The following is a 24,147-nucleotide window of genomic DNA, read 5'->3' on the forward strand; positions in this document are numbered from 1 at the left end:
AAATACATTAATTGATCAAAGTGACCGTTTAATAATCGTACTATTTTTGTACGAATCCTCATATCAGATCATGAAAGCTTTATAATCCGATAGTCCCATTGCTGTTATAAGCGGGCTAGTGGCGCAATGGATAACGCGTCTGACTACGGATCAGAAGATTCTAGGTTCGACTCCTGGCTAGCTCGGTTCTTTTTTTCTCTCCGGATCTTCTCTGATTTTTTTATTCTACGAAGATTAAGCTATAGGTTGTTTGTTGTCATGATGAAGGAAGACATTATTATTTGTTTCGATGCTATCATGAGTTGTTTGATTGAGTTCGACTCTTGGCTGACTCGGATCCTCTGATTCGGACCTTTTCCTCGCCAAGGGGCTACTGCATATTTGATTCTGCACTGCCGCGAGTTTGTTGAAAAAACAGCGCTGTCTGGTCTAACGTTACTGCTCATATTACAATTGATCAAACTTTTGTATTCACATGTTTTTGTGTGTCCTAATAGCCTTAAAGGGACAATCAGCAGTATATATATCCATACATTAATGCTCTGTACCCATTGATTATTGAAGAATATCATTTAGAAATGCCTCATAAATTTAGTTTAACTGTCGTACCCCATCAGAACCAAAAATAAAAGCTTGTTTTACTCAAATGTTTAAAAAAAAAAAGTAAATGTGAATAAACACTGTATAGCCTCAAAACATGGGGAAAAAAACTAATTTTGCATCCATAGCTATGCCTATGAATAGGATAGGAATTACATTTCTCCAGCCCAATCCATCATTTTTTTTACTGAAACAGTGGTGGGCAGGGCTTTGTCTTCGTTGCAACTGCTGATTGGCCCTTTAAGGCTCAATTTATTTGGATTATCCTAGATAGCTGTGTAAAGATATACCTACTACAGGTGTGCAAAAGTTTTTGTTGTATATAGGCTACTTGTTCATGAAGAAGAGACAGACAATTTGACAGGCTATTACAATGTACTTTTTTATATATATATTTCATATGGACATCTCTCAAATCCTTTTTAAATAGAGTAAGCCACTGGAATACAAATGATTAATGATCATGGGAATTTTTTAAAACAAGCATAAATATAATAAATCATGAAATATGATAGACTAAGCCTACTAAAACAGAATAATTTAGAGTCACTTTTTTATCACTGCAAACCAAAATGGGTTCAGGGCATTCGGGGGTTTATTGGAATAGAATAAACCTAGTTATCTATTTACTTAGGTGGTAATTGTGTGCAGGGAGTTTGGAAACATTGTTGACTCGGAACATAACTTAACTGCCATATTTGGGTTAATAATGCAATAGAAAGTATATTCTAGGAGTTGTGTGTGACAGAGGACAGTAGGAATATTAGCCCGGTATCAGTGTTGGGAACAGAACATCCAGGGTTCATTTATCAATAGAAATGTAATACTAATACAACATGATTCCCACTGACATAGAATAATAAAGGACCATGTACAGTTTGTGTATTAAATTGCTAACTTTGACTTTCTAGACACTGCCTGCATATTAGCTTAAATGAGCAATTCATGTATTTCTAGTATAAAATGTAATGGAAACACACCATAACCCACACACAGAGACACAACAAAACTGGGCAATTTCTCTATTAAGCCATGCAAACTATTTCTACTGTATCAGTATCTACAAATACATTGGTTCAAACTGAGCAACTGAAATTGGTGGCACACAAAGGGGAAAATGAAGATCAAGATATTTACACAAGCACATGAAATGTATATTTATTTACACACAATGCACCTAATTGAGACTATAAATTGTATTGTTATAATTCCATGCTTAATTGTCTTGGTATCAGTCATTAAAATATCTGTGCTTTGGCATTGGTATTTAAATATATATATATATATTTAAAATAAAAAGTTTGTTATTTCCAGATTATTAACATTTGTGTCAGATGAAAGTTCAACACTTTACAACTAATAAACAATGTCTTCAATAGAGAAATTGATTTTTACATAAAGAATAATAACAGGTCATTTACAAGCATACTCCCACACACGCAATCAATCAATCAATCAATAAATCGCACAATTAACCCTAACAGAGACCTCACTTACATCAGAGATGTACAGTAAAGGCATACATTATCATTCAAACCATTATAGACAGATTCTTTTGGCAGATTGGTTGTGGTTGGTTATTGGCAGTTAGTTCAGAGGGCCACCTGGTGGCACCATGCACTAGATCCTAAAACTAGAACTGGTGCTGGTAGGAGGCTGCGGTGGGCGAGGCGCAGCCCGGCTCGATGTGCTTCAGATGGCAGGCGTGGCAGAGGAGGTGGCCGTCCAGCGGGTAGCAGCGGTGCCCCTCCTCGTCGTTCAGCTCCATCTGACAGTCCTACAGACCAACACAGAGGGATGAGGAAGATAAAAGGGAAAAGCCTATAAAATAAATCTAATAACACTTGAACATTACTCCAAAAGGTGATTGTGATTCCATCTACATCTATCCAATTCTATGGGATCTGAACTGCAAAATTTGCATTCAAAACGCTGGTTTAAAATACACATTTGTCTATATCCCAGAGGTATAGCTATCTATGCCAGCAAGGTGAATTGTGGGCCATTCTATCCTCCAATGTAAACGTCTTTGAGAACAAAACCTTGTCAAAGACGAAATAACTTGAAGGGATTCTTAAATCCTCTTGAATTGCCCAGCAGGCTTGACAGACTAAACACTGTATGAGAAGGGCAGTGGGTGTCCTCTCTACACCCCTATTAATTGTTTAACTGGCTTCCACAGTGGAGCTATTCAGAGAGACAGATCCTCAAAAGCTCTCGTCTCCACACGGCTCACTGCTGTTTGTTTTCAAGTGCTCTCAGAACTCCATATGTCAATCAAATGCTGTTGAGGCGGGAGTCAGGAGAAGAGGCACTTGAGGAGAATCAGACAGACGAGCAAATTAACATGTGCTTGAGCTCCTCTTCCTAGCTCGCAATTAGTACCAAGACTATAATTAAGCACTGGGACCACCTTGTCTACGATCTGTGTGCAGTAAATAGCTTTCCAGAATATGTGACCATACGAAGTGAGACTATTCTCCTGACACTTTATGACGACTAATCAGAACCCATAACCAAATCTCTCTAACGTTTATTTTAAAAGACTAAATGATGACTGAAATATGGAGTTCTTGATATGATGAGAAGGCTGACATATGGTATAGGATCTACCCCCTGGTATTTAAGCATATTCATGTGGAGAAATAATTTGGCATTTTATAGTGGATATACTTACTAAGATGACAGCATTAACATTTAGTCTTGTCACCAACAACACAGAACATCCAGTCTCTACAAGGATATAGGGAAAACAACAAGGAAATAGAAAAGAGAATTTGTATCTTAATGTTTACCCACTTCACAGTGATAGCACTCCACGTGGTAGTCTTTGTCCATGGATACCACTCGGATGGTTTCATCAGAGCCCTGTGGAGACAAACAGACAGCCTTTTCAGTGTCCACTGAACCCCAGTAGCTATCAGTATAGGCTGGATCGGTTCATTAAAACAGTTAAACATGGCGTGCATGGCCCGGTCAACTCTCCATTTTTTCCTGCGGCCAATGTCAGGTGTGGGAGAAACATGTGACAGGTGGCTCTGTTCAGTGGACTTTTAAAATTATATATAAAAAATGTAGACATTTAGCAGCCTCTCTGATCCAGAGCAATTGACAGTTAATGCATCTTAAGACAGTTGAGACCATAGAGATCCTATTAAATTATTCTATGGGTGAGACAACCACTTATCACAGTCATAGTATGTACATTTGTACTCAGTAGTTATCAGCAATGTTGTTTTGTTTGTTTGTTTTATGGACAAAACCATAAGTAGATGTTGGCTGTAACAGAGTGCATTCAATTCAGAGCACTTTTCATCTTCTGCAGGTGCAGGTGACAGTGGGAAACGCAGCAGCCAATCAGAGTCCTGTAACCAGAGATCCTATTCAAATGGGATTCCATAGGTTGTGATCAGTAAAACGTCATAATAAGGTTCAGAGCATTTGATTTGCCTGCTGGGTGGCTCCTTGCCCCCCAGCTCCACTAAAAGCATTGACAACTACTGTACATGCTGTTTTTAAGGGATTGTTAAATAAATGTTATAACTATTTGGTTTTAATATCATCACCTTGAAGAGTATAGTCAGAACTACACATTTCAGATTATTCCACATTTAGCTCTATCAGAGTTAAACAACAAGTAACTGCATGTTCTTCATGATAAAGAAACATCAATTGCACATGTATTTTCAGATTCGTGAGGGTAGCCAATCCCTTTGGCATGTAGCTAGCTGTTGAAAAGGGTTAATGTTAGCTAACTTCACTAGGTAGGCCTACGTTGGTTGGAGAAAAAAGTACATAAGGTCTACTTACCACTATGTTTAGCCAACTGTACAACATTTCTACTGGTAGCTTGCAAAGTAAACATTATCAGCTAACAAGACTGCCCTACCAAGCAAAAAGGCAGTAACTGCTCATTTGGTCAAAAATTAGTTAATGTCATTTTTGCTACATTAAATACATGCTTAATCATGTGGACAAGTATCCTGCCTATATTGTATTGTGTTTTGGAGAAAATGGGGTGTCATGTTAGCAGTAACTGCATAAAGTTACTGTTTAACCAAGTTAACTAAAAGCAATTTTTCTCAGTTCCACGCAATGAGCAGTTGCTGCCTTTTTTCTTTGTAGGGCAGAATAGGCTTACATTGGCAAATGCGCCCTTCTGCTGCTTGACAAGCAGAGCCCACAAAGGATGGGAAATGAACCTAAACCTCTCAGACTTGTAAGGTATAATTCACTTATATTTTAGATCACTCAAATATCCAATTAATGGTGGCCAATATTGAGAGATATCGTGAAGCTTCCCTCCTTGCCCCCCAACAGACAAATCAAACGCTCTGCACCTTATTGTGACGTTTCATTGATAACGACCTACAGTATTGAGATGCTGAGGTCCTTAGATAGCCTACAGTACATTTGTTTTTTAATGCTGAGCGTCCATCAATAAAAATATCCCTTTGCAATATAGGCCTCTGTCCATTGCTTTTTCATTTAGCCTGATTCTTTTTCAGCTATAGTTAGCCGTGATTGCTAAAATGTACAGTAAGCTAATTACTGATGATATATCAACCAGCAGGCTAGCTAATTAGGTTTTGTCCTGACATCCATATATGTCCTTTTACATCCAACCTTTACAAACTACAGCATTTGAAATAGGCCTACAAATAGGCCAAGATTGGCAAGATGGTAGTTGTGTAGAAAGTTGTCCTTTGGCCAACACCAGCATTCTGAACAGTACTGTGAACCTTCACCTGAGAAAACAGCCAGGTGTCAAAGACCAAGGCTAAACCAACAGTCAGCTTCTGACAGACAGTCTGTGTTCAGCCTGCGACAGCTTCAGAGGGCAGGTACTACAGCTGGAATGTTCCGTATATATCAGACTTTCACCAATTATTACTGTCATCACACAAGCTATTCATCATGGTCATGTGGTTATATACCATTGTTATGTGATAATGAAGTAAGTCTTGTCAGAATTGACATTATGGTAGAATTAACTATTCAGCTAACTGACTTCTTATATTCTATATCAGCCAGACACTCAGCAGGAGGGTACATGGACGATCTTCAGTTATCCATCAACTCATTTAAAACCAGTTATACACATTAAATAAAAGCTATTCTAAACTCTCTCCGTGTACTGCACCGTGGTCCCTTCTACAAACCACCTGCTAGTAGGCATGAATTTATCTGGCATTTTTCATAACAAAGTACATGCACGTGCAAAACAAACTGCCCCCCTGCTCTGAATTCTACCCTTATAGCCTCAGTGAGGAGGGGCAACATTCCTGTAGAGTCAACTCTAATTTTGGACATTTTTTTAAGAGGGAGGGATAACGTTTAGGGTAACAGTCATGCACTGAGTGAGGCGTTAGGGTGCAGTGCCTGCATCTGAACGACACACCAAAAAATGCAAACAACACCCCTCCCAAAACCACCCCACGTAGACCTACACACAGAGGTCTCCAATAGAAGCCCAGCCCTGAATCTACACCTCTGTGGATGGTGTCCTAGTAGGGCCTCTGGTTCAGATAGTGCTCTTTCAGATACTTTGATTGAGCCTGAATGGAGTGCCAGATCATATGGGTTTGCTCTTTTGGGACTATTCCATTGGTTCCATTGCACCAGCTCAATCAAGTACTAAATAAATAAATAAAATGTTTGGGGGGGATGTCTGCTGACCTGCGTGTAACTATGACAGCCATTACAACAAGAGATGTTCCCAGGTCTGTTATCAGATTGGTTTATCGTTTCAGCCCAGACCTTAAACTGAGTAAATAGCTGTGAAAATTGATGTCTTCCTGAATCCTGACTGCAGCTTGCTTGGCTCAGGAGAGAGCGTGTAACATCTGCTTCCAACTCACACTTTCAAACACGTAGATCCCCTGAACGCAGCTCACCTTCCAGCCCACTTTCTAGCTCACACTCTCAAGCACATAGATCCCCTGAACGCAGCTCACTCTCCAGATTCCCAATCACCTGAATTCTTGTTTGTTTTGTGACACATTTCTATTTGGAGCGCTGGTTTCCACCGTAATTTAATCCTCCCATGTATGATCGTTTTTTACTTTTCCCTGCTTGTACTTTAGCCTATCGGATTTCCTGTTGTCAACCTATTGCCTGATCTCCCGGACGACGTTACTATCCTTTTCCCTGCCTGTACTGTTGCTTTTTTGGACCCCCTGTGTATGACCTACTACCTGCCCCTGGACCCAGTTACCTGCCTCCTCCTGTGGTCTTTTACAAATAAACACCTGCTGCACCCTGTGCTTGAAACCAGCTCTCTGTCTCCCATCGTGTTCATTACAGAGCGAGACTTCAGAGACGAGTTCCAAATGTTTAAAGAGGGGAAGCTGATCATCATGCCTGAGATCCCTTTCAAGTCCCTCTACATCCAAACAGTTGCTTAAAGGGATACCTGCTCATGTGCAACATGTTAAAACACAGCACACCCCTTCCTCCTTCTCCTGCACTACAGGATAGGAGCATACTTGATCGTTTGCTATTGCCTCAGTAGGATCCTTGATCGTTTGCTATTGCCTCAGTAGGATCCTTGATCGTTTTCTACTGCCTCAGTAGGATACTTGATCGTTTGCTTCTGCCTCAGTAGGATACTTGATCGTTTGCTTCTGCCTCAGTAGGATACTTGATCGTTTCCTACTGCCTCAGTAGGATACTTGATCCGTTTCCTACTGCCTCAGTAGGATTCTTGATCCGTTTCCTACTGCCTCAGTAGGATACTTGATCCATTTCCTACTGCCTCAGTAGGATTCTTGATCGTTTGCTACTGCCTCAGTAGGATACTTGATGTGTGCTACTGCCTCAGTAGGATACTTGATGTGTGCTACTGCCTCAGTAGGATTCTTGATTGCTACTGCCTCAGTAGGATACTTGATGTGTGCTACTGCCTCAGTAGTATAGTTGATGTTTGCTACTGCCTCAGTAGGATACTTGATGTGTGCTACTGCCTCAGTAGTATAGTTGATGTTTGCTACTGCCTCAGTAGGATACTTGATGTGTGCTACTGCCTCAGTAGGATACTTGATGTGTGCTACTGCTTCAGTAGGATACTTGATGTGTGCTACTGCCTCAGTAGTATACTTGATCAGTAGCACACTTGATGTGTGATACTGCCTCAGTAGGATACTTGATGTTTGCTACTGCCTCAGTAGGATACTTGATGTTTGCTACTGCCTCAGTAGGATACTTGATGTTTGCTACTGCCTCAGTAGGATACTTGATGTTTTCTACTGCCTCAGTAGGATACTTGATGTGTGCTACTGCCTCAGTAGGACACTTGATCGTTTGATATGCCAGAGGAACTCTCTCCTCACATCTGGCTCCTGTCTCAGGTTCAACACTGGGGTTGGTTATCAATCTTTACCCTGAGGGAATCAGGTCAGGGGTTGCAATGTGACTGTCTATATTGACATGGGATGGGAGTGGAAGTGTTTGCATCATAAACCATAATATATGCCTGAATATTTTGATTATCATTCATCATTACTACGGACAGGAGTTCTTCCTGTTGAAATCACTTTGCAGACAGGAACCATTCCAGGCCCTGTTCATTATACTGTTCATTATACTATTAGTCAACCGATCAATTTGGTCTTTTTATCATACATGACATGCAGATGATCAGAAAAACACCTATTTTATGGTTGTATACGTGTAAGTCCTTAGGCTATTACTTGAAAATGTTGTGTTCAAAGAGAGCTTACCTCTGAAGGCAGAATGGGCTGGTTACATGCTGCACATTTGGGGGCCAAGACCCTGAGATAACGAGAGAACAACGAAGATAAATCAATTGATAGAAATAATAACAGTTTCAGACTGAAAATATGTCCGGTTTATACTGATTCCCTACAGAAAGACCACCAGGCTTGACATAGATACAGCATTTATATCTGTTACTATTTTTTCAGGTTAATACTTCTAACCCTTATTCCTCTCTTCAACCAGTCCCCCCTTTGCCCCTTCTCTCCTCCTTTGCCCCTTCTCTCCTCCTTTGCCCCTTCTCTCCCCTTCAGTGTGTGTGTGTGTATGAGAGCGTTGAGACTGCTAAGGAGAGGTGGTGAGTCTCCAGGTCTGCAGATGTGCTGGCTCAGCCTCACACGTGATTCAAGCAATCCAGAAAAATACATTCATTCTTTCCCCACACACACAGACACACACACCGTGTGCAGCTGGCTGGCACCTGAATGTCTGAGTCTGTAAAACAAAGGACCTCTCAGTGTAGTGGGCATGACTAGGTCTGATTGAGAAACCACACACATTTCTTGTCCTAGATATATGCGTAATAGGGTATCCGTAATAAATTCATGTTTTTCCTGGACTCTGTGCAGTATTTATAAGAGTATTATTGTGTTAATAGCCCAGTGTAACACCACTGAATTTGAATTGCGTTAAAAGGATAGTTCACCCAAATTACAAAATTACACATAGTTTCCTTATCCTGTAAGCAGTCTATGGACAAGGTATAATAGCAATCCATGCTTTGGTTTCATTTTGTTGGCACTTTATCCACATGCTAACGTTTTAGCATTTGTGGCACAAATACCATTCAAGTCATGGGACCAATAGTAGCATTTTTTGGGCATCATTTTCAAAGCATCTATAAGTGACTTGGTTGAGGATGCTGGTTTGAATCCCCGAGCCGACCAGGTGAAAATTCTGGTGGTGTGACCTTGAGCAAGGCACTTAAACCTAATTTCTCTTGTAAGTCGCTAAAATATAAATGTTGAGCTTCACAATCATTTTTGTTATTTTATTTCACATTTTTATTTAAGCTTTATTTAACTAGGCAAGCCAGTTAAGAACAAATTCTTATTCACAATGACGGCCTACCACGGCCAAACCCAGACAACGCTGGGCAAATTGTGTGCCACCCTATGGGACTCCCAATCACGGCCGGTTGTGATCAGTCTGGAATCGAACCAGGGTCTGTAGTGATGCCTCTAGCCCTGAGATGCAGTACCTTAGACCGCTGCGCCACTCGGGATGATGATTTGGACTTTCGGATGATTTGGACATGATGCACGAAAAATGCAAATATCGGTTTCATGACTTCAGTGAGATTGGCGCTACGAATGCTAAAATGTTAGCATGTGGAAGCAGTGCCAGGGAAACTAAACAAAAGCCTTGATTGATGTCATCCCTTGTCCATAGACTGCCTATAGATTAAGGAAACCAATGTGTAATTTGGGTGACAGACTATCCCTTTAATCAAAGCAACAGTATGCTAGTGAATGAATGCTAGTGACGATTCACCGTGAATAGGCGGGAAAAGACATCTGGTGGCTTCAGTACAGTGAGCTCTGATTGCTCTAACATAAGGCCCATGGCTCTTAGTTTCCCCATGGTTCTGTCAGTATACTGGGCGGTTGCCCTGGTCTGGCCTGGCCGGCTGCTGTGGATTCCATTGTGACCAGATTCCTGATTCAGTGTGTTTGTTGTGCTTGGCTGAGGTGACCCCATGCTGCTACTCCCTTTGCTCTTCCACAGGAGACTCAGCTCTTCCTACCTAACATCTCCTCTCTCCCCCTTCCTCTCCACGTGGCAAAAACCTGATCCTGCTATGTCCAAATGGAACTGCCGCTGGCTTCTGTTATAGCAACATGACTTCTGGCCGTATTGTTAGCGCCAGTTAAACTAATATGTTTATGTTTTGCAGTGTTCATCACGGTTGTACCCACATACCTGTGGTAGTCTTTGACACAGTAAATCTTGTTTTCTGTGTCCACAGTGAAGGGCACTCCGTCCAGACTGTCGTTACAGATGACACAACGGAAACAGCCAGGGTGGTAGGACTTCCCAAGGGCCTGCAGGATCTATAGAGGTGGAGGGGGGAGAGATAGAAAGAGAGAGGGGAGAGAGAGAGAAAGGGAAGGGGAGAGAGAAAGAGAGAGGGGTGGAGAGGGAGAGAGACAGAAAGAGAGAAGGGGAGAGGGAGAGAGAGGGGGGGTGGAGAGGGAGAGAGACAGAAAGAGAGAAGGGGAGAGGGAGAGAGAGAGAGAGAGGGGGGGTGGAGAGTGAGAGAGACAGAAAGAGAGAAGGGGAGAGGGAGAGAGAGAGAGGGGGGTGGAGAGAGAGAGAGACAGAGAGAGAGAGAAGTTGAGACAGAGAAAGAGACAGAGAGAGAAGGGGATAGAGAGAGCAAAAGAAGGGGAGTGAAAGAGAGAGAGAATTTCAATGCTTTATCATATCGAACAAGTGGTGCATCGCTGATCACTCATCCATGGAGCATAGAGTTGACTGTCTTACAGTAAGTTAGTAGCTGAGGGAAGCAGTGTGTTGGAGAGAGAGACAGTGATAATAGGAAAACAGATCTGTCCCTCCGCTACAGCTCTGTATGGTTAACATGTGTAAAGCCATGTCATGGTAAATCCTTCATGTGTTACTACACCTGCTGATGACTACTGGACTTGGGTTTAACATTCTCTCTTTGTGTCCTGGTTTTACCCTAGTGTGTGTGTGTGTGTGTGTGTGTGTGTGTGTGTGTGTGTGTGTGTGCGCGTGTCCTGAAACAACCACTTCCTCCTAAGCTTTCTCCAGATGTGCCCACAGGAAGTTCTCTGAAGGAGGAGTGACTCCATGTTTCTGCTGCTCAACACACACACACACACACACACACACACACACACACACACACACACACACACACACACACACACACCCACACACCCACACACACACACACACACACACACACACACACACACACACACACACACACACACACACACACACACACACACACACACACACACTCACTCACACTCACCATATCCATGATCAGATGTCCGCATGCGTTACACTTGTCTGCAGACTGCTGGAATCCAGAATACTGGAACAGGCAGAGGAGAGGGGAGGACAGTGAGGTTACGGCTGCGACATCAGCTGGCATCTTAGACTGACTCCTAGTCTTCTTCTCATATGAGCCCAGTCCACTTCATATGATACATGGGGGAATTCTCCCACATCAACTTAATGTTTAATTAGGGATAAATACAACCATGTCCAGAAATAGTCCTCTAATACCAGGCGAGACAAGTTAGACTCATTAGCAGCACAGAGACAGTAGGACAACTGATTTAATCGACTAGTAACAGACAAACTGTAATGTAATGGAGCGTGTTGTTGTGAAAGGGCAGCTGAGGTAAACATGGGTCCTCCTGCTTGTCCTTCTTTATACAAGGTGTCACTGTGCAATGCCCAGGGGCGTATGCCTCTAAAACATGGATAAGTACAAGCTCCAGTTCCCCGACCCCCCTCCCTAATGCCCCTACAGGAGTAAACTGATCCAGAATCCCTTAGAAACTTGAACCTGGGCCACGAGGTGAAGAAATCAAATTTAAACTATAATCTGGAGTCCAGAGGTCACGGTCACATATAGTCACGGTAGCACACGGCGGAAGACACATATCTGCTGTCAGAAATATAGATAATACTCTATTCACATACTGCTAAACTATGCAGGGTTCTAGATACAGTATCCAGATGGACTACTTACCAGAAAGTCCTCTTCACAGAACACCTTCCCACCGACGTAGTAAAATGCTTTCCCCCGTAGCCTTCTGCCTGGGACGAAAAACAGAGAGACGGGCTTTCAGAGTATAAACTTAACTGAAACAACACTGAACAGTTTGGGCTGGGTCCAACCATGAGATCAAACTGTCTGACCATGATTAGACCAAAGTGTCAAGGTGTTGGGTGCGTACTGGTGGAGAAGTCAGGTGCAGGAGAGCAGAGAGTTGTGAACAGGCGCACACTTTATTGAGGCAGGAGAAAACAGCAGGCGGACGCAACTGCGTCAAAACCTCCAGCCACAATAGCAAAAGTGCAGAGCGCAAAACACAGTCACAAAAGCTAATGAATTCAAATAAACATACTAGGTGCAATAACACGGATCATAAACACCAGCCTGGCGCGTAACCTCAAACACGTAACACCAAACAATTCCACACAAAGACATTGGGGGAAACAGAGGAATAAATACATGCAGTGTGATTGGGAATGTAAACCAGGTGTGCAGGGAACAAGACAAAACAAATGGAAAATGGAGCGGCGATGGCTAGAAAGCCGGTGACGTCGACCTCCGAACGCCACCCGAACAAGGGGAGGAGCCGACTTCGGCGGAAGTCGTGACACAAAGATTACTTTGACCAAATTGCAGCAGATCACACGGGAGGCATCTGGGAGTATTCGGAGAGATGTGTGAACTCCATATGAAATCCTAGCCTGGTCTCAGATCAATTCGACCACACAAACTGATCTGGGACCGGGCTAATGAGTCTTATACATCTCTCCTAAGCGCTGTGGTAACTTATTTCAGTTCAAAGGCTCCAGAACGTCAGACAGAATCCATTAAGTCTTGCTAATTCCCAGACACCAACTCAAATAAACACTGAGTCTAATACTGTAGCAGCCTCTTGATTTAATCTGCTTCAGAGAGAGACTGGCCTGGTTGGACAGCTTTCTGCTGCACTGGGAACTACAGGGAACACATCTGGGCCCTCGCTGAGACAATCACTAGCACATGAGGGGAAAATGGTGTGATTGAATACAATGACTAAACAGAGCGTAACTGATTAAAACAGAGTTCTCTAATGGTTTGCTTCACGTGGCAAAAAGAGAGAGAGAGAGAGAGACAGAGAGAGAGTGAGAGACCCAGGCCTCAGGCCCAGAGGCAGCACTAGCTCTTCTTCTTTCCTGCTTTCTGTCTGTTCTCTCCAAGATCGCTCCACACACCGAGAGCACTTCCTGTCTGACTGTCTGTCTGAATCCCCCATAATATACCCCCTTCTCTTCTCCCCTCCCCTCCCTCCATTCCTACAGCCCATCCCACAGGAAGGGGAAACATTCCACACATTTTCAGGGAGGAGGTGAAGGAGGAAGGGAGGGGTTAACACTAGTGAATGGTAGCCTTCTTCATCTCCTGTCTGCCACAGAGCTATTAGCTACACACGTTAGACTAATAAAAAATTGTGAAAGGCGAGTAGAGAGATGGTGCTAAAAGAATCACTAACTGCTAAAAGAATCCCTAACCGATTAGGAACTAATATGTTTTATTCACAGGTCTCATTGTCAGAAATGGCTGGCTGAAGGAATGGGGGCCTGTGATGGAGAGAAGGGCAGAGCACCGGTTGCAGTGATACCAGTGGTGACCTGATCATGCTAGGGTACACTGTAGCGAAACCTTTTTCAATGGAAAACGGACATGTGTGTTCTTATTGACAGTTCGGGTAGTTTTGTCCAATAAGAACGCTGAAGTTCAGGTAGTACCTTCCCGTTTCCCTGAGTTAAGGTTTTCTCCCCTACTGAACATGACCCCAGTGACCCCTCCCCCCAGGGAAAATAAGACTTTCCACTGATTCCTCCTCTCTGGTACTTTAACTCTAAATCCGTGATAAACCCAGAACCCACATTATCCTAAAAACATCTAATGCCATGTGGGACCCTCCCAGGGGCAACAATAATAGACCCTAAATCCCAGTAGAGCTCCTGAAAGCCCACAACAGCCATCTGAAGGGTTTGCTCCTCTTAAGGACATGGATAGAGCCAAACAATGAGACATCCCGTACTGTACTTCTATCAAGGCTTTGAACCTACGCATGCAGTAGCATTATGAAACTGGCCAAGCTTCCTGACAGAACTCGGAACTAACGGTCTTATCATGTACAACATTTCATTGAATTACATTGAACTGATTTGAATGGAATGTAACATTCCTTTGTAATAAGTGCCATATGACATACCTATCCTGCCTGTACTTCAGAGGGATAAACTGACAATATCAAAGCCAGAAAGGGAATCCTTACAACAACAAAAAGACCATCTCCGCATCAGGAAAAGGTGCAAAACTGTCCTTGAATAATCATAATTTAATAACCCTATTTTCCCCTTCATTTCCCTCAGGAACGAAGAAAAGTGTGATGGAGGGAATGGGGGATGAACACTTCTTCACATTCCTGTCTTTTTGGAGAGAGAGAGAGAGAGAGAGAGAGAGAGAGAGAGAGAGAGAGAGAGAGAGAGAGAGAGAGAGAAGGCAGGGAGCCTTGTGAGACAATAAGATGAATGAATGTCCGAAGAAGACTGTGCTGACAGTAACGAAAGAGTTCCAGAAGAATGACGACTATGTCCCCCCTAATATAAATAATATATGCCTCAGAGACAGAAAACACACACAGGCCTGGGCTGTTTTCTAATGAAAACGTTCTTTAATACCTTTAGGTTGATTCTAAGATCTATCTGTCCACTTCTCCAACACCTTTCATTAATTATGTATAAGCCTGTCTATTACTGTACTATAAACACTAGAAATATAGGAAGAAGATCACAAGAGCTATGTGAGAAATGCACAGATCAGATGCCATCACAGCAAAAGAAAAGAAAATGGACCACATTTCACATGTGCTGAAAACATTCATAATACCCATAACCCACTCTTCCTTAGAAAAGCTGTAATGGTTCTCAAAAAGCATGTGAATTAAGGTTCATTTAGTTGAATCCTTTCTAATACTTATTTCCCCAGCACAACAACATGTGTCCAATAGGGCCTATAAGTGTTTATTTGGAGGAAATTGTTACTCACAGCAATGTCCTCCCTTATCTCAATCACATTTATCAGATGTACAGTGTGGACACAGGGACAGGGTAGGGTGGTTTAGCTTCACAATCTATCCACCATCTAAGAGTGCCAGCAATAAAACCACAGCAGTTTTCAGGTCACTAACGTCACATCCAATCCATGCTTGTGTTCTATAACGGCAGAAGATTAGTTGGAGAGGCTGATGTTGTAAGGTGGGTTGGGATTGGTTGGGCTGAGGACACAACAATTACACTTCTGTTCTCACAACAAACCACATCCCCTCCAGTCTCAGCTCAGCCAGATGCTCTGGTCCACACACACACTGCGCTACTCTCCGCTTGATCAAATCATGCCGAATCATCTTCCAATGGGAAAAGCTGGGAGTTGACTGCCTAACTGTGTGTCGTGAGGGCAGATTTAGACTCTACGTTTGTGAGAAAGGGCCTCTTTATTGAGGGAGACGTGGCAAAGCCAACACTTATTTAGAAGCAAATATCTCTAGTCGTGCTGGTATTAAAGGTGTTCCATTCTCTCTCGTCCAAAATTGTGAGTATGATGAGTATTTGAATGAGAATAATGGTGCAAAATAAATAAAGGTCTTAAAAGGAAAGTAAAAAATTACAATTCATGGTGGCGAAAATATCTTAGGCGTCACGGCGACCAAAACCACTTCCTGCCCATGTCATTTCCCGTCCAGTGCGCTTCCCAGCCGTCCAGTCTGTTGATCTGCTCTGAGGTTGAGATGTGTAATCCCCTACAATCCTTCACTCTCATTCTCACCTACTCTGGTCTTTAGCGTCCTGCTGGAGCTTTGCTGTCTCTGCTCACCTTCTGGTTTCATTGCTCCTTCTAACAGCCCTTTGTCTTGACCAACAGATTATTGTCATAGACTAGCTGGAAGCTCACTCTATAGCCAACTTTAATAGACCTGCAAGCCCTTTTCCTCTTTTACAAACAAGCCCATATCTCCCCTGGGCGAAGGGGAGTTCTGAAGGGGGTTGAGTGGTGTTTTGGGCTGCTGTGTGCTGGTGCTTTAAACAGGCATGCTTGTGACCGTTCTAGAAGAGTCAATAATTAGCTGCTTTTAGCGTCTTCTGTCTTAGCCATGCAGCTTGAACTATCCTTCTACCTAACAAAGGACGCACCCCCTGTCTCCCCCCTACCTCCCCACTACCTTCCCCTTTAAGTATTTTAAGTTCAGGGTCATAAAGATTCTGTTATGCAACAAAAGAACCATGAAGGTGGTAGAGAGGTTAAGGGGGAGGGAGAGTCTGCTTAACAAGACCGTTGTTGTGTGTGTGTGTGTGTGTGTGTGTGTGTGTGTGTGTGTGTGTGTGTGTGTGTGTGTGTGTGTGTGTGTGTGTGTGTGCGTGCGTGCGTGTTCCGGCGTAGGTGGAACTTGACAGTAGGTGGTAGGTAGTTCTGAATGGTCCTCCTGTCCTGCCCCGTGCACCCCTACCTCCCTGGGTCCAGCTGGCATAACATCAGTCTGTGTCCTCTCCTCGGACTCCCACCTGGAGGCCCCTTACGTATGCATTCCTCCCCGGCCCGGTCCCTCTCCTGGTGGAGCCGGCCGCAGCCTCTGTGCCCTCAGATGGAGAAGGTTATGGGAGGTATGTAGTCAGTGTGTATCCACCTAACTCCCCCCAGTTTAGACCCTACCAGCCTCCCTAACTCTCTCCATTCTGTGGCTCTTCTTTTTAGCGCCTCACACAGTCACACACACACACACACACACACACAGACACAGACACACACACACACCACACACACCACACCCACACACACACACACACACACACACACACACACACACGGTTGGGCAGATAAAGGATAGCACAGGGTGTGTTAATCAGAGATGGTAGAGCATGAGCTTTCAGGTCAGGGGTCAGGAGGCCTCACACTGCCCTCTAATGGGCACGGGCAGAGGTCAGAGATCATCTCCACAGGGGGATTATAATTGGTGGAAAAGACAGGATGGCTCTGGAATCCCTCTGAAGTTCTAGTAAGGAGATCACAGTGAAAACACAGTGAAAAGCTCATCTATGAGAGAAGCCAAGATCAGGGGAGATGAGACAGACAGGCAAGGGCAGGGGGAAGCAAATTTGGTGCAGCCAGGGAATCATCCGAGCTGAACATCACTAAATCAGTGAGACACTGAACCATAAAGTTGGTGAATTACTGAATCACTGATTCTAAGAATCCCTGAGTAACTGAATCACATCGATTGATTTGATGAATCAATGAGCCACTAAACTGCAGCTGCGGTGTTCTAGCTTCATGTCCCAGGGTCTGTGTGTTTTGATGTGGCATTCTCTTCTCTTTGTGTGGGCTGAAGGAGAGACTGACACACCCCGAAACTAAACACCACAGTTCCTTGGTTGTAATCATGGAGCTGACGGTATGTGTATATATGTGTGTGTGTGTGTGTGTGTGTGTGTGTGTGTGTGTGTGTGTGTGTGTGTGTGTGTGTGTGTGTGTGTGCCTGGGGCGGGGGATGAGTGTCGGAGAGATGATGTGACAGTTCCATTTAGTAGGACAGGAACTCAGCATACAATACAACTCACAGCAACATGATCTGACATGAGCTATATGGGAGCCTGTTCAACACACTGGGTGGACTAGGTCAGGGTTTCCCAAACTGGGTCCTGGGGCCCCCACGTCTAGGTGCACGTTGTGGTTTTTGCCCTAGCACTACACAGCTGATTCAAACTACCAACAGATCATTAAGTTTTGATTATTTGAATCAGCTGTGTAGTGCTAGGGCAAAAAACTAAATGTGCACTCAGAGTCACCTAGGACCAAGTTTGGGAAATCCTGGACTAGGTGACTAGTGTGTGTGTGTGTGTGTGTGTGTGTGTGTGTGTGTGTGTGCGTGTGTGCACGCACGTGCTTACATGCATGTACACAGAAGGTGAGGAAAGAGTGAGTGAGGCAGGTTGGGTTGGGTTTGTGTATATAGATCAGTAGGTTTGAGGAATGGCTGGCGTGGTCGTAGTAGTGGTCGTAGTAGTGGTCGTAGTAGTGGTCGTAGTAGTTGTCGTAGTAGTGGTCGTAGTAGTGGTAGTGGTCCTAGCAGTGGTAGTGGTCGTAGTAGTGGTCGTAGTAGTTGTCGTAGTAGTGGTCGTAGTAGTGGTCGTAGTAGTGGTAGTGGTCGTAGTAGTTGTCGTAGTAGTGGTCGTAGTAGTGGTAGTGGTCGTAGTAGTGGTAGTGGTCGTAGTAGTGGTAGTGGTCGTAGTAGAGGTAGTGGTCGTAGTAGTGGTAGTGGTCGTAGTAGAGGTAGTGGTCGTAGTAGTGGTAGTGGTCCTAGCAGTGGTAGTGGTCGTAGTAGTGGTCGTAGTAGTGGTCGTAGTAGTGGTAGTGGTCGTAGTAGTGGTAGTGGTCGTAGTAGTGGTAGTGGTCGTAGTAGTGGTAGTGGTCGTAGTAGTTGTCGTAGTAGTGGTCGTAGTAGTGGTAGTGGTCGTAGTAGTGGTAGTGGTCGTAGTAGTGGTAGTGGTCGTAGTAGAGGTAGTGGTCGTAGTAGTGGTAGTGGTCGTAGTAGAGGTAGTGGTCGTAGTAGTGGTAGTGGTCCTAGCAGTGGTAGTGGTCGTAGTAGTGGTCGTAGTAGTGGTCGTAGTAGTGGTAGTGGTCGTAGTAGTGGTAGTGGTCGTCATAGTGGTCGTAGTAGTGGTAGTGGTCGTAGCAGTGGTCGTGGTCATAGTAGTGGTAGTGGTTGTAGTAGTGGTAGTGGTCGTAGTAGTGGTCGTAGTAGTGGTCATAGTAGTGGTAGTGGTCATAGTAGTGGTAGTTGTCGTGGTTGTGGTCGTGCTCGTAGTAGTGGTTGTAGCAGTGGTCGTAGTAGTGGTAGTGGTCCTAGCAGTGGTAGTGGTTATAGTAGTGGTAGTGGTCGTAGTAGTGGTGGTGGTCGTTGTAGTGGTAGTGGTCGTAGTAGTGGTCGTAGTGGTCGTAGTAGTGGTCGTGGTCATAGTAGTGGTAGTGGTTGTAGTAGTGGTCGTAGTAGTGGTCATAGTAGTGGTAGTGGTTGTGGTAGTGGTAGTGATCGTGGTAGTGGTCGCAGTAGTGGTAGTGGTCGTAGTAGTTGTATTGGTCCTAGCAATGGTCGTGGTCACAGTAGTGCTAGTGGTTGTAGTAGTGGTAGTGGTCGTAGTAGTTGTAGTGGTCGTAGTAGTGGTAGTGGTCCTAGCAGTGGTAGTGGTCGTAGTAGTGGTAGTGGTCGTAGTAGTGGTAGTGGTCGTAGTAGTGGTAGTGGTCATAGTAGTGGTAGTGGTCGTAGTAGTGGTAGTGGTCGTAGTAGTGGTAGTGTTCGTAGTAGTGGTAGTGGTCGTCGTAGTGGTCGTAGTAGTGGTAGTGGTCGCAGTAGTGGTAGTGGTCATAGTAGTGGTCGTAGTAGTGGTCATAGTAGTGGTAGTTGTCGTGGTTGTGGTCGTGCTCGTAGAAGTGGTTGTAGCAGTGGTCGTAGTAGTGGTAGTGGTCCTAGCAGTGGTCGTGGTCATAGTAGTGGTAGTGGTTGTAGTAGTGGTAGTGGTCGTAGTAGTGGTCGTAGTAGTTGTAGTGGTCGTAGTAGTGGTAGTGGTCGTAGTAGTGGTAGTGGTCGTAGTAGTTGTAGTGGTCGTAGTAGTGGTAGTGGTCGTAGTAGTGGTAGTGGTCGTAGTAGTGGTAGTGGTCGTAGTAGTGGTAGTGGTCGTAGTAGTGGTAGTGGTTGTAGTAGTGGTAGTGGTCATAGTAGTGGTCGTAGTAGTGGTCGTAGTAGTGGTAGTGGTCATAGTAGTGGTAGTTGTCGTGGTTGTGGTCGTGCTCGTAGTAGTGGTTGTAGCAGTGGTCGTAGTCGTGGTAGTGGTCGTAGTAGTTGCAGTGGTCGTAGTACTGGTAGTGGTCGTGGTAATGGTCGCAGTGGTTGTAGTAGTGGTAGTGGTCGTAGTAGTGGTAGTAGCAGTGGTCGTAGCAGTGGTCGTGGTCATAGTAGTGGTTGTAGTAGTGGTCGTAGCAGTAGTCGTAGTAGTGGTCGTAGTAGTGTTCGTGGCCGTGGTAGTTGTTTGTGGTTGTGGTAGTGGTCATAGTAGTGGTAGTTGTCGTGGTTGTGGTCGTGCTCGTAGTAGTGGTTGTAGCAGTGGTCGTAGTAGTGGTAGTGGTCCTAGCAGTGGTCGCGGTCATAGTAGTGGTAGTGGTTGTAGTAGTGGTAGTGGTCGTAGTAGTGGTCGTGGTGGTAGTGGTCATAGTAGTGGTCGTGGTAGTGGTCGTAGTAGTGGTCGTAGTAGTGGTAGTGGTCGTAGTAGTTGTAGTCGTCGTAGTACTGGTAGTGGTCGTAGTGGTTGTCGTGGTAGTGGTCGTAGTAGTGGTCGTAGTAGTGGTAGTGGTCGTAGTAGTTGTAGTGGTCGTAGTACTGGTAGTGGTCGTAGTGGTAGTGGTTGTAGTAGTGGTAGTGGTCGTTGTAGTGGTAGTGGTCGTTGTAGTGGTCGTAGTAGTGGTAGTGGTCGTTGTAGTGGTAGTGGTCGTTGTAGTGGTAGTGGTCGTAGTAGTCTTAGTGGTCGTAGTAGTGGTAGTGGTTGTAGCAGTGGTCGTGGTCATGGTTGTGGTTGTAGTAGTGGTCGTAGCAGTGGCCGTGGTAGTGGTCGTAGTAGTGGTTGTAGTAGTGGTCGTGGTAGGTATAGTGGTCGTAGTAGTGTTCGTGGCCGTGGTAGTTGTCGTGGTTGTGGTCGTGGGAGTTGTAGTGGTCGTAGTAGTGGTTGTAGTAGTGGTCGTGGTAGGTATAGTGGTCATGGTCATAGTAGTGGTCGTGGTAGTGGTAGTGGTCGTAGTAGTGGTCGTAGTAGTGGTCGTGGTAGGTATAGTGGTCATGGTCATAGTAGTGGTCGTGGTAGTGGTCGTAGTAGTGGTCGTAGTAGTGGTAGTGGTTGTTGTGGTAGTGGTCGTAGTAGTGGTCGTGGTCTTGGTCGTAGTAGTGGTAGTGGTCATAGTAGTGTTAGTGGTCGTAGTAGTGGTAGTGGTCGTAGTAGTGTTAGTGGTCGTAGTAGTGGTCATAATAGTGGTAGTGGTCGTAGTAGTGTTAGTGGTCGTAGTAGTGGTCGTAGTAGTGGCCGTGGTCGTAGTACCGGTCGTAGTAGTCGTCGTGGTCGTAGTAGTGGTCGTGGTCGTAGTAGTGGTAGTGGTCGTAGTAGTGGTCGTAGTAGTGGTAGTGGTCGTAGTAGTGGTAGTGGTCGTGGCCGTGATAGTGTCGGAGTAGTGGTAGCGGCCGTGATAGTGTCGTAGTAGTGGTAGCGGTCGTGGTCATAGTAGTGGTAGTGGCCATGGTAGTGGTCATGGTCGTAGTAGTGGTAGTGGTCGTAGTAGTGGTAGTGGTAGTGGTCGTAGTAGTGGTCGTAGTAGTGGTAGTGGTCGTAGTAGTGGTGGTGGTAGTGGTCGTAGTAGTGGTAGTGGTCGTAGTAGTGGTAGTGGTCGTAGTAGTGGTAGTAGTAGTGGCAGTGGTCGTAGTAGTGGTGGTGGTATTGGTCGTAGTAGTGGTAGTGGTCGTAGTAGTGGTGGTGGTAGTGGTCGTAGTAGTGGTAGTGGTCGTAGTAGTGGTAGTGGTCGTAGTAGTGGTGGTGGTAGTGGTCGTAGTAGTGGTAGTGGTCATGGTTGTAGTAGTGGTAGTGGTCGTAGTAGTGGTAGTGGTCGTAGTAGTGGTGGTGGTAGTGGTAGTGGTCGTAGTAGTGGTAGTGGTCGATGCCAATGGTGCGGTCTCCGTAGATGCCGAATTTTAGATGTTGTCTTCTTGGCCGGAAAGACAACATGTTGTTGTTTTATAGCTAATTTCCTGCAATTGTACACATTTTGTCATGGGAAAGGGAAAGGAAATGGGATACCTACTTAGTTGCACAACTGAATGCATTCAACTGAAATGTGTCTTCCACATTTAACCCAACCCCTCTGAATCAGAGAGGTGCGGAGGGCTGCCTTAATCGAAATGCTGAGACAAATGTGCAATTTTAAAGCTAATTTCCTAGCTAAGTTCTTATGCTATCTGAGTAACTATAACGTTATAACAAAATCAATGGGGGCCCCATGCCATTTTTAGAATTTTAGGCTTTCCCTGTCTAGTTTTATTTTGGTGATTGTTAGTTCTCAAAAGATGATCATATAAAAAAAATATAGCTCCATTATATTTTCTACATACTTTATATCTGGTTTAAGTTGTTTAAGTTTACACAGAATACAAATTAACATCCATAAAAAATATATAAAATAGTTTTAATAATTATAAAATGTTAATTACATATTATTTGAATTATATATATATATATATATATATATATATATATATATATATATATATATATAACACAACAGCCTATATATATATATATATATATATATATATATTAATATAGGGGGGAAGTGGTAGGTTACTTACTTCTGGTGAAGTATGTCATGTTAGAGGTAAGGAGAGCGTAGGTGAGGTAGACAGGGTTTACTGTAGTAGTACTTACTGCAGGCGCTGCAGGTGAAGCAGACATCATGATAGAGGCTTCCCATAGCCTGGCAGGCCTCAGTGGCTCCGTACACCGCCTTGTTACACTTCACACAGCTCCCTGGAACACAACACAACAGCCTTGTTACACTTCACACAGCTCCCTGGAACACAACACAACAGCCTTGTTACACTTCACACAGCTCCCTGGAACACAACACAACAGCCTTGTTACACTTCACACAGCTCCCTGGAACACAATACAACAGCCTTGTTACACTTCACACAGCTCTCTGGAACACAACACAACAGCCTTGTTACACTTCACACAGCTCTCTGGAACACAACACAACAGCCTTGTTACACTTCACACAGCTCCCTGGAACACAACACAACAGCCTTGTTACACTTCACACAGCTCCCTGGAACACAATACAACAGCCTTGTTACACTTCACACAGCTCTCTGGAACACAACACAACAGCCTTGTTACACTTCACACAGCTCCCTGGAACACAATACAACAGCCTTGTTACACTTCACACAGCTCCCTGGAACACAACACAACAGCCTTGTTACACTTCACACAGCTCCCTGGAACACAACACAACAGCCTTGTTACACTTCACACTGCTCCCTGGAACACAACACGACAGCCTTGTTACACTTCACACAGCTCCCTGGAACACAACACGACAGCCTTGTTACACTTCACACAGCTCCCTAGAACACAACACGACAGCCTTGTTACACTTCACACAGCTCCCTGGAACACAACACAACAGCCTTGTTACACTTCACACAGCTCCCTGGAACACAACACAACAGCCTTGTTACACTTCACACAGCTCCCTGGAACACAATACAACAGCCTTGTTACACTTCACACAGCTCCCTGGAACACAATACAACAGCCTTGTTACACTTCACACAGCTCCATGGAACACAACAGCCTTGTTACACTTCACACAGCTCCCTGGAACACAACACAACAGCCTTGTTACACTTCACACAGCTCCCTGGAACACAACACGACAGCCTTGTTACACTTCACACAGCTCCCTGGAACACAACAGCCTTGTTACACTTCACACAGCTCCCTGGAACACAACACAACAGCCTTGTTACACTTCACACAGCTCACTGGAACACAACACAACAGCCTTGTTACACTTCACACAGCTCCCTAGAACACAACACGACAGCCTTGTTACACTTCACACAGCTCCCTGGAACACAACACGACAGCCTTGTTACACTTCACACAGCTCCCTGGAACACAACACAACAGCCTTGTTACACTTCACACAGCTCCCTGGAACACAACACAACAGCCTTGTTACACTTCACACAGCTCCCTGGAACACAACACAACAGCCTTGTTACACTTCACACAGCTCCCTGGAACACAACACAACAGCCTTGTTACACTTCACACAGCTCCCTGGAACACAATACAACAGCCTTGTTACACTTCACACAGCTCCCTGGAACACAACACAACAGCCTTGTT

General features: G+C 44.5%; 1 protein-coding gene and 1 non-coding gene across 2 annotated transcripts in view; one reads left to right on the forward strand and one right to left on the reverse strand.

Annotated features, from left to right (window-relative positions):
* The first annotated feature begins 112 nt into the window (after positions 1–112).
* trnar-acg (transfer RNA arginine (anticodon ACG)) lies at positions 113–185 on the forward strand. The gene has a single exon. It is a non-coding gene; the product is annotated as a tRNA-Arg (tRNA).
* Positions 186–961: 776 nt separating this feature from the next.
* Positions 962–24,147, reverse strand: part of LOC115176387 (LIM domain-containing protein 1) — a 40,426-nt gene continuing 17,240 nt past the window's right edge. The window contains exons 2-8 of the mRNA XM_029736396.1: positions 22,654–22,755; positions 12,113–12,180; positions 11,384–11,446; positions 10,300–10,430; positions 8,322–8,373; positions 3,400–3,468; positions 962–2,377 (exon numbers count right to left, since the gene is read on the reverse strand). Coding sequence (XP_029592256.1) covers positions 2,234–2,377; positions 3,400–3,468; positions 8,322–8,373; positions 10,300–10,430; positions 11,384–11,446; positions 12,113–12,180; positions 22,654–22,755 — 629 coding nt within the window. The 3' untranslated portion in view covers positions 962–2,233. The remainder of the gene's footprint in view (positions 2,378–3,399; positions 3,469–8,321; positions 8,374–10,299; positions 10,431–11,383; positions 11,447–12,112; positions 12,181–22,653; positions 22,756–24,147) is intronic.

This window comes from Salmo trutta, chromosome 37 (assembly GCF_901001165.1).
Source record: "Salmo trutta chromosome 37, fSalTru1.1, whole genome shotgun sequence".
Taxonomy (NCBI): domain Eukaryota; kingdom Metazoa; phylum Chordata; class Actinopteri; order Salmoniformes; family Salmonidae; genus Salmo; species Salmo trutta.